General features: G+C 36.0%; 1 protein-coding gene across 50 annotated transcripts in view; it reads left to right on the forward strand.

Annotated features, from left to right (window-relative positions):
* chb (chromosome bows) overlaps nucleotides 1-15,774 on the forward strand; it is a 406,696-nt gene that overhangs the window by 204,874 nt on the left and 186,048 nt on the right. For 7 of the 50 annotated variants that reach the window (XM_067101154.1, XM_067101162.1, XM_067101236.1 and 4 more), the window contains exon 2: nucleotides 7,630-8,776. The exons of 39 other annotated variants lie outside the window; for them this stretch is intronic. In XM_067101154.1, coding sequence (XP_066957255.1) covers nucleotides 8,008-8,776 — 769 coding nt within the window. In that variant the 5' untranslated portion in view covers nucleotides 7,630-8,007. The remainder of the gene's footprint in view (nucleotides 1-7,629; nucleotides 8,777-15,774) is intronic. 4 more of the 50 variants (XM_067101252.1, XM_067101286.1, XM_067101322.1 and 1 more) reach the window with 1 other exon arrangement.

The raw sequence follows: 15,774 nt of genomic DNA on the forward strand, positions 1-15,774 counted from the left end.
AAGCAGCATTATTTAAATCTTCGTGGATCAGTCAGATGGTGTTAACCATATTTATCAGTTTGACATTGTTGTGAAATTGTGCTATTATGAGTTAAGCAAGTGATTGGAATAGGTAGTAATTATATTTTGTCAAAGAATATATAATTTATATATATATATATATATATATATATATATATATATATATATATATATATATATATATATATATATATGTATGTATATATATTTATATATGTATGTGTGTGTATATTTATTAGGATCTATATTTCTGATTATATCCTGTAAATCGTATTAATGGAAAGACCAGGGTCACATTTTTTTTATTCTCATGAACTAGGCTCCCCCAAAAAAAAAAAAAAAAAAAAAAACCGGCTATTTGATTCCGATTCTTGATCTGCCGTTGTATTTGCATCCTTGCCTGAAATTATGCTTTAGTTTGGTAGAGCAGTTATTGGGGAATCAGTTCAATCATTAACGTTCCTGTATTAAGAAATTGTGCAGAAGTAGCTTCCACATTTTTGTCTGCCAAAGGCGTATAATTTTTTTTAATACTATACAAACAGTTCTTTAATGATAGATATGAAAGGCTGAAAGATATGGAATAATATTTTTATATGCAAGAAATTAGCTCAGCAAAACTACAGCTTCTTAACAGGCACCCGTGATGTTCATATAATCATATATACGCATCAATTGTTTTTTAGTCTTGGTTAGTTAAATCATCAACGCCAACTTCTCAGAAGCACATTTATTCAAGGAATAACAACATAACGTATATGTAGAAGAGTGATTAATTAAACTCGTAAGTTAGCTTAAACGATTAGCCAGAAATGTTGAGATTATGTAGACAGATCGGCGACGCTCAAAGTAATACGAGAAGTGGCGATGCATATAAGGTTGTTATCAAAGATACAAGGTTTAAGGCTTATCTACCAGGTGGTATATATTACTTATCGCTGAGAACGATTAATTAAAACTCGTACTGATGGTAAGCCTCTTCGTAATCCACGTTTTAAAACTCTGACGCTTATTATTATTGTTTATCCCCCGTTTAGAGATAGCCAGAGAACCGGTCGATGAAATGAGAAATGGAAGTATAACTCCGTTCCCTGGTTAGTTTGGGTTATTAGGAGATGCCCCATCGTCTATTGTGGTTATTAGTCTCGTGATGGTGTCGGTAGGGGTATCAGATGGGTCCAGAGGAAGTGGTTTGTTATGGTTGTAAGGGGGAGTAGCTAGCTGCTTGGTTGCCCCGCTTACAGACGTCCCACCCCGTGTCCACTACTGTAAAGTGCTGAAACTCTTTGAATTTCTATTTTATTGTGTTGTTCACGTACTGGCGAGCGTTTGGTTTAAGTCTTGTAAAGTGCATTAAAGCATCCAAAAATGTATATTTAATTTTTTTTCTAGCTTTATCCATAGATAATTTTAGTTGAACGTTTAGCGATTTAAAGTACCCAGGGTTATATAAATTGTATTTCATTCATATTTAATCTTAATGATCCAGTATGTTCTTAACTGTGTTTTAGGAATATTAAATTGAACTCTCTCTCTCTCTCTCTCTCTCTCTCTCTCTCTCTCTCTCTCTCTCTCTCTCTCTCTCTCTCTCTCTCTATATATATATATATATATATATATATATATATATATATATATATATATATATATATATATATATATATATATATATATATAATTAGATAGGTAGATAGATAGGTATGTGTGTGTGTTTGTGTGCTTGCTTGTTTGCTTGCTTGCTTGCTTGTATACCATAATGGTTTCAGAAGAGTTTCTGATGGACAGTAAACTAATTTATCACGTTCGATTCAAAATAAATTCAACGAATAATCGTTCGGGAAAAGGTCATCTTTCAAAGCAGACCGAAAAAAAGTGTGAATTTCTTTCCTGGGCAGATCACAGGGAGCCACCGAGCATTCTGTACGAAGTGCCACACATCGTCTTATATGGTCTGTTGGCTATTTGGTGTTAGGTGATAAAACTTATTATCACGTACTTGTTGGAATTGTTGGAGATGTTTATTTGGCCTTATCGCAAGGGGAAAGATAAGAGCGGAATGCCGTTCGTTTTGTACTTTTGTAAATGGTATATATAAAGTAATAATAATAAAGATATCTAAATTTTGATTTAAAAATATTTTTTTCAATAGACCCCATTACCCTTTACGGCCTTACAATACGGGTTGGTCTGCAATGTGTTTTATTTTTTAAATCCTGACCCTTTAAATTTATCTGTGGAGGAAATGTTCTCTGTTTGGGTTTAGCGGATTTGATATTTCATTTTTTTACCTCGTGTAGGCTATCTAAATTGCCTCTACTTTGTATATTCCCTGTATATGGCCATGAGCTGAAATAAAGGATATATATATATATATATATATATATATATATATATATATATATATATATATATATATATATATATATATATATATATATTATTTTCGGAAAAGACCTTCTCTTAAACATGTAGTTTGATTCACCTGCTGCTACAAAGAAACTCGTTCTAGATATTGAGAAGCTACAGTACAAGCTAAACGGCGTCCAGACGGCCATACGGTTCAATGAAGTTTATAATTATTATTATTATTATTATTATTATTATTATTAATTATTATTAAGAAGAGAACCACCACCCAGTGAACATTCTTCCGCGCCTGCATTTTCGCGCAGTGACCGAACTGAATTCTCGCGTGTTTCTCCCCCCATTTCTTTTTCCCACGAGTCACAATTTATAAGTTATATTGCACCTCATTCTTCACTTAAAAAAGAAGAAGAAGAAGAATGTCTTTTCCCAAAATGCACCGAGTCTCTGCCAGTGACCAACTTAAGCAGGGAGGGACGACTAGGTTCATTTCTCCTCGCTTGAGTAACTTAACATGTGTGAGAGTGACTCAGCACATGTCAGTCTCTTTATCTGTCGGTGCTTTTGCCTGTTTTGTGTGTGTGTGTGTAAGTGTTAAAGTGCCCGGGCGTCCAATGTCGTTTCGTTCTGAAATGCAGAGGATTGTTTGATGGGTTTCGTCGAGCAATTTCCTCTGTTCTCTGTTGGTGGATTTGGCTGAAGTGTTGTCAAGTGTATAAATTCGCTTGGGGATGCTTAAATTTTCTATTAGCAAACAGCTAAAATATTATGTAATTGCTTTCATATAAACCTAGAAAAAAAGTGACGTCAGGAACTGTGTAATTTTTGTGATGGCAAAAGGATTTCTATTTTTCGATCGGCAGGTTTGTTCTGTTGAGCACTGCCAGTCGAAGGGAAAATGCATTGGATGTAACGGCTATTGGGTTTCACTCGTGATTATCGCAACTTGCGGTTCTTCTTCTCTTCTTTCTCTCCTCCTCTTGGTATTGCTATTTTTGCTGTTATTTAGATTATTCTTATTGTGTGAGGTTTTAGGGCAAAAAGAAAATTATTGGATGTCGCCATTTACGTCATACGTTTTTCTCAGTTCCTAGTTGGTTGATATTAGTGCAGAATATATTTTTCTCAGTTCCTAGTTGGTTGAGATTTTTGTAGAAGATATTTTTCTCAGTTCCTAGTTGGTTGAGATTAGCTCAGAATATATTTTTCTTAGTTCCTAATTGATTGAGGTCATCACAGAATATATTTTCTGTGAATTCCCAAATTGAGAATATTACGGAATAACACATTTTTCTCAATTCCCAACTTAAGATTATCACTATTTTTGTCTCAATTCCCAACTTGAGGTTATCATGGAATAACTTATTTTTCTCAATTCCCAACTTGTGATTATCACAGAATATCACACTTTTCTCAATTTCCAGCTCGAGAATATCACGGAAAAACAACACATTTTTCTCAATTCCCAACTTGTGATAATCACGGAATCACACATTTTTCTCAATTCCCATCTTGAGATCAGGGAGTAACACATTTTTCTCAATTTCCAGCTTGAGATTATCACAATACATTTTTCTCAATTCCCATCTTGTGATTATCACGGAATAACACATTTTTGTCAATTCTCAACTTGAGATCATCACGGAATAACACATTTTTATCAATTCCCAACTTGAGATTATCACGGAATAACACATTTTTCTCAATTCCTAACTTTAGATCATCACGGAATAACACATTTTTCTCAATTCCTAACTTTAGATCATCACGGAATAACGCATTTTTCTCAATTCAAAACTTGAGATCATCACGGAATAACGCATTTTTATCAATTCCCAACTTGAGAATATCACGGAATAACACACTTTTCTCAATTCCCAACTTGAGATTATCACGGGATAACACATTTCTCAATTCCTAACTTAAGATCATCACGGAATAACACTTTTTCTCAATTTCCAACTGGAGATTATCACAATATATTTTTCTCAATTCCCAACTTGAGATTATCACGGAATAAGACATTTTTCTCAATTCCCAGCTTGAGATTATCACAGAATAACACATTTTTCTCAATTACCAACTTGACATCATCACGGAATAACACATTTTTGTTCAATTCCCAACTTGAGATCATCACGGAATAACACATTTTTCTCAATTCCCAACTTGAGATTATCACGGAATGACATTTTTCTCAATTCCCAGCTTGAGATTATCACGAAATAACACTTTTCTCAATTCCCAACTTGACATCATCACGGAATAACACATTTTTGTTCAATTCCCAACTTGAGATGATCACGGAATAATACATTTTTCTCAATTCCCAACTTGAGATTATCACAGAATAACACATTTTTCCCAATTCCCAACTTGAGATTATCACGGAATAACATTTTTCTCAATTCCCAAATTGAGATTATCACGGAATAACACATTTTTCTCAAATCCCAACTTGAGATCATCACGGAATAACACATTTTTATCAATTCCCAAATTGAGAATATCACGAAATAATACTTTTTTGTTCAGTTCCCAACTTGAGATTATCACAGAATAACACATTTTTCCCAATTCCCAACTTGAGATTATCACAGAATAACACGTTTTTCTCATTTCCCAACTTCAGATTATCACGAAATAACACATTTTTCTCAATTCCCAACTTGAGGTTATTTTTTTCTCAATTCCCAACTTGAGATTATCACGGAATAACACGATCAATTCCCAACTTGAGATTATCATCACAGGGTAACATATTTTTTTCAATTCCCAACTTGAGATTATCAACAGGGTAACATATTTTTCTCAATTCCTAACTTGAGATTATCACAGGGTAACATATTTTTCTCAATTCCCAACTTGAGATTATCACAGAATAACATTTTTCTGTTCCCAACTTGAGATTATCACGGAATAACACATTTTTCTCAATTCCCAAATTGAGATGATCATGGAACAACACATTTTTCTCAATTCCCATCTTGAGATCATCACGGAATAACACATTTTTATCAATTCCCTGCTTGAGAATATCACGGAATAATATATTTTTGTTCAGTTCCCAACTTGAGATTATCACGGAATAACACATTTTTCTCGATTCCCAACTTGAGATTATCAAGGAATAACACATTTTTCCCAGTTCCCAACTTGAGATTATCAAGGAATAACACATTTTTCTCAGCTCTTAACTGGTTTAGATTATCACAGAATATGAACTGTAACTGGCAGAGTAGATGTGATGGAATTTTTTTAACAGTTATCTTAAATCTGACTTTGTTACAAAATAAGTTTTCCCATTGCTTTATTTAGGCGAAAAAAAAAAACGATTTTTAGGAAGTGGAGTTTGGAGTTGGTTTAATAATGTTTCTCGCCCTGCGTCAGTATTTATTGCTTGTCTTTTGTGTGGTATGAATAGTTAATGTTCAACGCTTGAATCATTAGGGATTTTTCACGTATTTCCTTGTCCATTGTGTTGTTAGGAACACGAAAATGAGTTAAAATTGTCACGTACGGTACTTTCGTTTGTTTTTGCAGTATAGCTTGCATATTTGTATGTATATACAAACCAGCAGTGTGTTTGAATGTATTTTATAATGAAAAGTTTGGCATTTTGATCAAAAGTATAATTGACTAAAAATTTGAGACTTGGATTTGTAGAACAGTGTACAGTATATTTTTAATTTATTTTCTTGTGGACTTTCTTTGTTTTGTCTGTAAATAAAGTAAGTAAATTGATTTGAGCAAAATTATATAAACTTTCTCACAGTGTTTTGATATTTACACAAGATAATATTGTGCCATTTTTAATGTAAATCCTCCACCTTTACAATGAATGAGGCATTCGGCACATTTTCTCTCTCTCTCTCTCTCTCTCTCTCTCTCTCTCTCTCTCTCTCTCTCTCTCTCTAGAATTAGGTCCACATCAGGATGGATTTGCCAGCACTTTTTAAAAAGTTACCGAGTTAAGTGTTATTGCAGGAAAAATTCTTTTCCACTTGAGACAAATTCTTAGCTTAACTTTGAAGGAATAAAATGTCACACTTATTTTCACAAAATACCTGTGCCTAGATGGTGTTTTTTTTTTTTTTTTTTTTTTTTTTAATATTTCACTTTTTTTATTCTTTAGTTTTGAATGGCTAGGATATTTTAAAACAAAAATATTTAATCTGCTTTTAGGCCTTTGAAGCAAATGGCTCGGTCAGTTTTATAGCTTTTAAAGGTTATTTCTTTTTGTCTCGCACAAACACGTTCTCATAAACACAATATCTGCTGTTCGTTTTGTGGATATAAATTGCACCAGCTTAGACTCTCTCTCTCTCTCTCTCTCTCTCTCTCTCTCTCTCTCTCTCTCTCTCTCTCTCTCTCTCTCTCTCTCTCTCAATTGATTTGCTTTCCATTGTAGCCAAGGATCTCAGGGCAGTCGCAATTTTTTTTTTTTATTTGTAGTCTCAATTGTCATATTGTCATCACGTATATTTTCCCTTTTGCTCTCGTGTCGTGAAGTAATTTTTACTGTCCTACTAAAATGACTTTAGTTATTTTTTGTTCATTGTTGTAACTGTTAGTAATTTTCGTAATACAAGATTTTACTGACGATACTGTGCAGTTAATAGCAGTTTTGCATCGTCTTCCATTAAGTTTGGACGCTGGGAATGCCCTTGCATGATGTTAGCAAGGAGAATCTGGTATTGCATTCACAAGCAGTGTTTTCTTCTGGGCATCTTTCAGGGGTTGGAGTGAATTGAGTGGGTCTGAAGAGCCGGTGATGTTTGCTGTATATCATTGCCTCCTTCATTCGTTGCTCTTGAGGTTCCTCTTCTTTTTCTTCTCCTTCTTCTTAATCATCACTATCATCATCTTCGATGTATCAGAATGCCAGCCCCTATGTATATGCCTGAGTCATCTCCCTTATTGTCTTGAGTATTTTGCCTTTCAAGTCCCTTGAATAGGGAATGTATTCTGCGTTCATAGGATTACGTGGCGCCTAATTTCCTGTATGTTACGTCATCGTCAGGTTTCTTTTCTTGCTCGATTGCCTGATCGTTCTGTCAAGAGATTCAGTTCTGTTGATGCGTGTTTTGTGTCGTTGCAAAGGACTGTTATGTAATTGAAGTTTTCTGTTTTTATTTTTTAGTTCCCTCGTGACTAGACATTGTTATATTTATTTTTGTTGGCTGTATAATTTTAGATGAGTTTGAAGTTAATATAAATTTTGGTTCTTTTAAATTCATGTAGGTGATAACCTTAACGTAAGAAAGTTTTATCCTTTGCAGAAGCAAAGGCTATCATAGCAATACCAGTGTATACAGAAGACTTCAATTTCTATGTGATTGAAAAATTTGGTGTTAACCAGTGATGATACTTTATTTTGACTTGAAAACATAAAACGAATTTGTGTGTTTACCGAAGTGAAAATGATGTGCGTTCACCGCTTTTACTAAGTTTAATTGCTATGGCTGTTGCACTATTAAGTTATTATTTTGATCGTTGGAAATAACAAGAAGGGGCCGGTCTCCAAATATAATTAGCAAAAACCGAGAGAAGACACTGACCTGTCACAGAGATCCTCAGTGAGAAGCCATTCCTTGTGTGATCATCGTTGCTATTGTTGTAATGCCATCGGTAAGTCCCACTGATCCAGGGTTATTAGAGGGATCCCCTCCGCCTCCTGTGAGTCCTTCAAGTTCCATGGAGTTAGGGGGTTCCCTGGGGGGGTTGGGGGAGATCCCCCTGTCCTCCCAGTGTTCAGTGGAGAGTCTGGGATCCCTGGACAGTGGGCACAGTTCATCCGTCGGCAATGGTGTTGCGGAGGGAAGCCCCATACCCAGACCTCCGAATCCCTCGCTCGTCATCAGTGCCAGTCCAGCCCCCCCACGTTCCAGCAGTCCCACCTCGTCTCCCAATTCCACTCCGACCACCTCTCATCCGGCCAGCCCCAGAGTCGAGATGGACGAACTGCTGAAGCCTTATCAGCGCCCTCCGGGGATCAGCGTCGCCGCCATGGGCACCCAAAACCGTCCACTGTCCAGGATAGACCGCTCCCTGTCGAACACGTCGACGACCTCCATCAGCTCCAACGACACCGCGAACTCGAACCTGACGAGCTGCAGCAACAACACGTCCGTCTCCTCGACCACTTCCACTACCTCATCCACCACGATCGTCACTCCCATCAAGACCAAGGAGGAGCTCGATGCTTACATCGACCACCTGGACTCGCTCTGGTCCCAGGAGGACGAGTGGATCATGATCTTCGACAACCTCATCAAGAACACCGAGGCGTCCACTAGGACCAGGCGCCATACCCACCACAGTCACTACCACAACAGTGGCACCACCAGCTACCACTCCTCGCCCTACCAGTCCCCGTACAAGAGATCAGGTGAGGTTTCTTTGCCGAGTAAGAAAATCGAAATTGGGATGTTGTTTTTGTTGTTGTTGTTGTTAATGTTGTTGTCTATTGAGTAATCATAGTATTAAGTAATGTTCACTTGTGCAGTAAGAAAACTGAAGTTGGGATATTATCTTTTAAATATTCATAGTATTATTAAGTAATATTCACGTGCCTGTGACCCTAATTAGTAGGACCATCCAGGTGTTAATGATAAAACTAAATTCAACTGCTATCAGTATGATTAATATGATCTTATAGATAATCACAGTTTTTATGTAATATTCAGCTGTGCAGTGACCTCTAATTATTAAGAGCATCCAGGTGTTTCAGGTAAAGGTAAATCCAACTGCTTTCAGTATGGTTCATATTATGCTCTTTTAGATGATGATATGTAATATTCACCTGTGCAATTAGTAGGAATATCCAATTGTTTCAGATAAAGGTAAATCCAACTGCTTTCAGTTTGATTAATAATATGATCTTTTAGATAATCACATTATGTAATATTCACCCGTGCAGTGACTCTAATTCGTAGGAATATCCAGTTGATGCTGACTAAAGGTAAATCCATCTGCTTTCGGTATGATTAATATTATGCTCTTTTAGATAATCACATTATGTAATATTCACCTGCGCAGTGACCTCTAATTAGTGGGAACATCCAGGTGCTTCAGATGAAAGTAAATGCAACCACTTCCAGCGTGATTAAACCTTCTCCTCAGGCTTCAAATACCTATATAGCTAATCGTTAAACCGGGTTCAGAGGTGCTACTGATCATTATGAAGATCGCGTTCGTGATGAGAGTGAGGTGAATGAAATGGAAAGGTCAATGTTGTCATTCATTTACGGCTTTTGTTCTTTCATTTTTGTTTTGGTTAACGAACCCTTGTCTTTCATTGATCCCCCTCTGCGTGATGTGTTGGCCTTGGGCGTCATTCGATGAGTTTTTGAATTCAGAGTTTTAATTTTTTTTTTCTTTAGAGAGAAAATTTAATTACACCGTGGGACACGATTGATATCGCAGGTGTGTGTTATCGTTTAATAAAGCGAAAAGCGAACTTTTTATTGTAGGAGTCAAACGAGTAATCCGTAATGTATTATTTTAATAGTTTTTCTTATAAGATTTATATATGGTCTTGTTTATAATTAGTAATTAAAGAAGTGATTTCTTTGACAGTTTGTATGTTCATGTGCCCTTTGCATTTTAATATACTTGTAATCGCATTTTTCTCATTGGCGTCAGTAAATTTCATGTGTAACTTTTTTTAAAAACGTTGGTAAGGTTAAATTGTGTATGAAGAAAATCATTCCTTCATGAATAGAATCATTTGTATTATAAGCCAGCGGTTGTTCTCTTCGTTATAGATTACCTATCACAGAGCTTTTAAGATTTCGTAACTTCATCCGAGGCGGCTTAATAAATGAAAATACTTTTACCTAATACCTGTCACAGAGTTTTTAAGAATTCGTAATTTTTTTCTGAGGCGCTTAATAATTTAGCTAAGGAAAATACTTTCACCTAATAAATTATGTTGGGTTATAGGCCAGCGGTTGTCTTCCTCCGTATAGATGACCTATCACATTAGATTTTAAGAATTCGTAAATATTTTTATGAGCTGCTTGATAATTTCGCTAAAGAAAATACTTTTACTTAATAATTAGAGAGTTGAGTGCTCGAAGCAAACTCTGGTTGTTTTGGGTATTCGGCAGGTCCCAAGGTCAGGTTTCCTTTCCGTATTGCCACTTTAAAACCGAGGAAGTACTAGATATTGGGGAGACTGATATTTCCTCTCTCTCTCTCTCTCTCTCTCTCTCTCTCTCTCTCTCTCTCTCTCTCTCTCTCTCTCCCACTGTCGTAATACTGGTCGAAGAAATAGGTGGTGTTTTGACCAGCTTTTAGCCAAGGGCTATAAGTTGGCCGCAGTTGAGTCAGAATATATGAATTCCATAAAATGGAACTACCTGAGAGAGAGAGAGCTGGGGGGGGGGCGCTATTATAGTTTACAGGAGATAATTTTGTAAAGTTTTAAAATATTATTTGCTACATTATTTGAGTGTTTAAAATGTTTTTTATATGGATTATTATGAAGTTATACAAAGGTTTGTTCCAGCGACAATGGGAGCTCGGTCATGCTTACGCAATGATAAACAGTCTTGGCAGCGGTTGTTGTGAAATGGTGGCCCAATTATGTAATTGCAGTTTCATTACCGGTTACCGCCGGAGGCCGTGGCACTCGGGTCAGAGCGTGACACTCCTCAGGTTTATTGGCACTGACAAAACTCCTTCCATCGGTGCCAGCGAAATTGAGATTGAATGACAAGGTGATCTTGACACACTTAAGTTTTTCCGCCTGGCAGTTGCACGTACGAATACTGTCGTGTTATTGGAACTCTCTCTCTCTCTCTCTCTCTCTCTCTCTCTCTCTCTCTCTCTCTCTCTCTCTCTCTTTTTATTTACTTCTTTTCGAAGTGTGCTTTGAGGGCTGCCATGTCCTCCTTTCTTAATATAGATCGCTCATACTTCATTTACCATGACCGTGTAAGGTGAAATGACAGTGATTGTTCCGTCTCTTGAACATATGTTAAATTAAAGATTTTTTAAGAATTTTTTCGCGGATAATCAGTTAACTGTTTCGAAACTTAGTTATGAAAGTATTCCACGGAGTTTTTTTTATTGTAATTTTTACAGCAAAGGGCTGAGTCGCGATTGCATTGTATGAACTCAAAGCAGAAACATTGAAATAGATAGAACTTAAAACTAAATGATTATTCCAGTTGGTGTTACATCGGTTTTACTTCAATCGTACAGTAATGTATATTTGAAGTTGAAAGATATTGATGTCGATCAAGTTAGGTTAAATGTAAGAAGCTAATTTTTAATATTGAAAATGAGTTATGTAAAGTTCTCTTCAGACTTTACGAATAAGAAACGAGGTGAAATTTGTTTTTTTATTATTATTATTATTATTATTATTATTATTATTATTATTATTATTATTATTATTATTATTCCGAAGATGATCCCTATTCACGTGGAACAAGCCCACAGAGGCCATTAACTTCAAATTCAAGCTAAGCTTCTTAAGAATATGGTGTTCATTAGGAATAAGTAAGAGGAGGTAAAGAGAAATACAGAAAGAAGAGATCACATTTATTACAAAAGAAAAAAATATATTAATAAATTAATAAACAATGAATTAATAGATAAAAATGTATTAAAGTGCAAGGAGAATAATATTAGGGTAGTAATGCATTGCATTTTCGCTTGAATTCTAGTTTTATTACATTAAAATATTAAAACGTTGTACGGGTATCGTTGTGATCGAAAACGTTCCAGTAAAAGCTCACGTGACATTGAGCTCAGTGAACAGTTCGTTAGTTTTGCTTGTTTGTGGTTCTGAGAAACTTGATTTCATAATTATATCCTTAATTTCCGTGAGAGAACGTTAACGTAGGGTTGAGCAATATGATTGATGACCTATAGGGAAGTGAGGTGGACTGTAGGCATTACTTAAGGTTTTTTTGCAGCATGCCTTCGGCCCCTAGCTGCAACCCCTTTCGTTTCTTTTACCGTACCTCCTCTCGTATTCTCTTTCTTCAGTCTTACTTTCCACTCTCTCCTAACAATTGATTCATAGTGAAACTGCGAGGTTTTCCTCCTGTTACACCTTTCAACCCTTTTGCTGACAAGTTCCGTTTCAGCGATGAATTACCTCATTGTTCCCAGTGCTTGGCCTTTGGCCTAAATTCTATAGTCAATTCAATTCAGTTTAGGGATAAAAATGACTATATCTGTGTCTTGCTTTTCGTACAATATGTAGCGTGATAATGTTTAAAGAAACGTTTTTCCTTAAACATTTTTAAGTACGATAAATCACACAACTGTTTGCATTGTGTATATGGTAGTGATATATGTTTCTGATCCATCATCTTACACGAACTCTACTGTGTCTTGTCTATTTTTAGGTGTTAACATTTTGGCTTCGCGTTCCCCAAGTTTTGAGTTTCATTCAGGAGTAGAATACGAGATATGGTTTCGGTTATTAGAATTCCGCATGCGTTGCGGAATGAAGTGATATCCTGGAGGTCAGCGCTTTGTTCCTTCGGCCCTTTGCTGCTGAGGGCGAGAATCCTAGCAAATGTCAGATGCACTGTAGAAAGTTGTCTCACGCATCGACATCTGCTAAGCCCCCTCTTCATTAGAAATGCAAATCACTTAATGGACATCAGTGGGACAATTTCTTTGAAACTTTCGCGATAAAGAAGTTTTTTGGGGGGGAAGGTTTGGTACCTCGGAGTTAGAGTGGGTGCATTTTGTTCTCGGTTTTCTGCTGGGACAGAGTCGTGTTGTATTATATACGAGCGTGTTTGGTTTGGGCGCGACGCGAGTTTCGTTTCACTGATGCGCGGCCCAAGTAATCGAGAGACTTACTCTGTTTGCAAATGCTAATTACAAGTCGGGCCACTGTGCTCTGCTGCACTTTGGCTTGTTCCTGTAATTAAATTATTGTTTACTTATGAGAATTTTGTTTGCGGAAGAATTGTTTCACGTAGCGTGCTTTGCAAAAGCAGTTGGCGTGTAGTTAAAGTTGAGAGGGATTAACTTTGGGGAAGTTAAATTAGATTTCGAGTCTCGGTAGCTTTTGTGAGATGGTGTTGACTTTCTTAGATAATGCACCTCTGTTTGAGCTTGCCAGCACCTCATTTCTTGCAAATGTATGCGTATGAGGCAGAACGAGTGATGTGATTACAAATCACTTATATATACAGTATGATTGTCGACATTTTAGAGAATTCAATGTAGAGATGGACGATTCGCTTGTTAAATGCATAGATTTTTTTTTTCGCGGTGCATAGGTATTTCGAGACTGAGAGTTCTTACCTCTTTTCCTTGTCTTCAGATTTTTTTCAGGTATTATGGTAGTGAGAAATTTGTGAACTAATGGGAGTTTCGTTTCGATTATGGGCAGCTTAGTTATTTTATGTAGCTGTTTATTATCCGATATCTCCATATTTATCGCAAGGTTTTTATTTTAATGCACTATTCCTCTGTCAAGGTTCCTGTAGAATATGGATTTTATTTCATTAGTGATCTTGGAATTACGAACTTAAAGATCTTTTCCAGCTACGGAGCTTTCCAGTTAAAAAGTCACTGCCATACTCACCTACTCATTTGGTTGTGTCCAGCACTTGACAAGTGTGGTGGGGGGAGAGGGGGGAGATCGCTCCCGAGGAATTTTCCAGTGGTGACGCAGAACGCTTTTGTGATCAGATGATCCTTTCTTTATTCCTGTGTGATTATACATTTGGATGGTTCCAGCGGCTTTAATATTGCAGCAACGCAGCGTTTTTCCCCGCAGCACGCGTCATTTTGTCTCCCCTCATCTCCCTTTCCCCTTGTTCCTTTCGTCTGTTCTTCCCCTTAACTTCCCCTCTGCCCTTCTCCGGTTCGTCTGTCTGTCTGGGCTTGTTTCTCTGGTCCCTGGACTCCTCCTGTAAGCAAGCCCCTGCTTCGCCTCTCCCCGTCTCTCTTCTTCTTCTTCTTCTTCTTCTTCTTCTTCTTCTTCTTCTTCTTCTTTTGTGATGTTCCGCCGTCTAGTTCTTTGGTTCTTGATTGCCTCGACTTTATTATTTTCTCCTCCGCGGACCTTTTCTTCGTCCTACCCGTAGGATCTGTACGAAAACCTTCCAGGTCACAGCGAACGTATCCCGAGAAGTGATGTTAACCCTAAGGAAAATTAAATAGTGCAGGAGAAAAAGTTTTGTGTTCATATATATATATATATATATATATATATATTATATATATATATATATATATATATATATATATATATATATATATATATATATATATATATATATACAAAATATATATACATACATACATTACACACATACACACACAAAATTGTTCAGTTTGTCAGTTCAGGTTCTGCTTTAGAACTGAAGTTCATTTCTTTAATTTTTAATTTTCACTTGAGTGATTTTATTATATATATATATATATATATATATATATATATATATATATATATATATATATATATATATATATATATATATATATATATATATATATATATATAAATGTGTGTGTGTGTATGCTTTGTGACCTGATTTTAAGAGATCGCACCATAATTGTTCTGGAGGAATTACTGTAATGGTGGTAAAATCTTTCAGCTTGATGACAACGTTGAGGGGAAATTAATGGCATCCGGTTCTAGAATTCGTCAGTTACGAAGTAAAATTAGTTCACCAGTTTGTTTATATAAATGCTTAATTGAGGTTTCAGTCTAAATACAAGTCTCTTCAAAACAACAGTGAATCTGTGTGCATGCTTCTGAAATATTTAAGTTGTTTTGAAGGTTGCATGGAAAATGGGCATATGATTGGCTCAATATAATTAAGCGGATCGCGGTTTTATTCAGGAACTAGAGAATTTCAGCTATATTTATCTCCATTTTCAAGTTTTCATTCTTCAAAGCGGCCTTTTCCCTGATGACTTTTCACATTTTTCTCTAGTGAAACAATTCTTAAAATATTGCTGGTTGGTCTGTTATTCTTTTTCAAAATTTTTTCTGTTTTTTTAAATCATTCTGGATATTTTTAAGTTTTCATTCTTCAAAGCCTCGTCAATGATATCATTTCATTTTTCTCTTTAGTGAAACATTGTCAGATTATTGCTGCTCTGTTATTCTTTTTTAACACTTTTTCGGTTTCTTTTTAATTGAATTTGGATATTTTTAAGTTTTTATTCTTCAAAGCCGCGTCAATGATAACTTCATTTTTCGCTCTAGTGAAACATTGTCAGATTATTGCTGCTCTGTTATTCTTTTTCAACATTTTTTGTGTTTCCTTTTCAAATAATTCTGTAGTTTTTTGCAAGCGGTGTTATTTTCCTACGAAGGGGCAACGAATGTTCCAACTGGTCACTCATATCACTGCTGTGTCACTGCACAGCGAAAAAAAAAAAAAAGAGATG

The sequence above is a fragment of the Macrobrachium rosenbergii genome, chromosome 4 (genome assembly GCF_040412425.1).
Source record: "Macrobrachium rosenbergii isolate ZJJX-2024 chromosome 4, ASM4041242v1, whole genome shotgun sequence".
NCBI lineage: Eukaryota > Metazoa > Arthropoda > Malacostraca > Decapoda > Palaemonidae > Macrobrachium > Macrobrachium rosenbergii.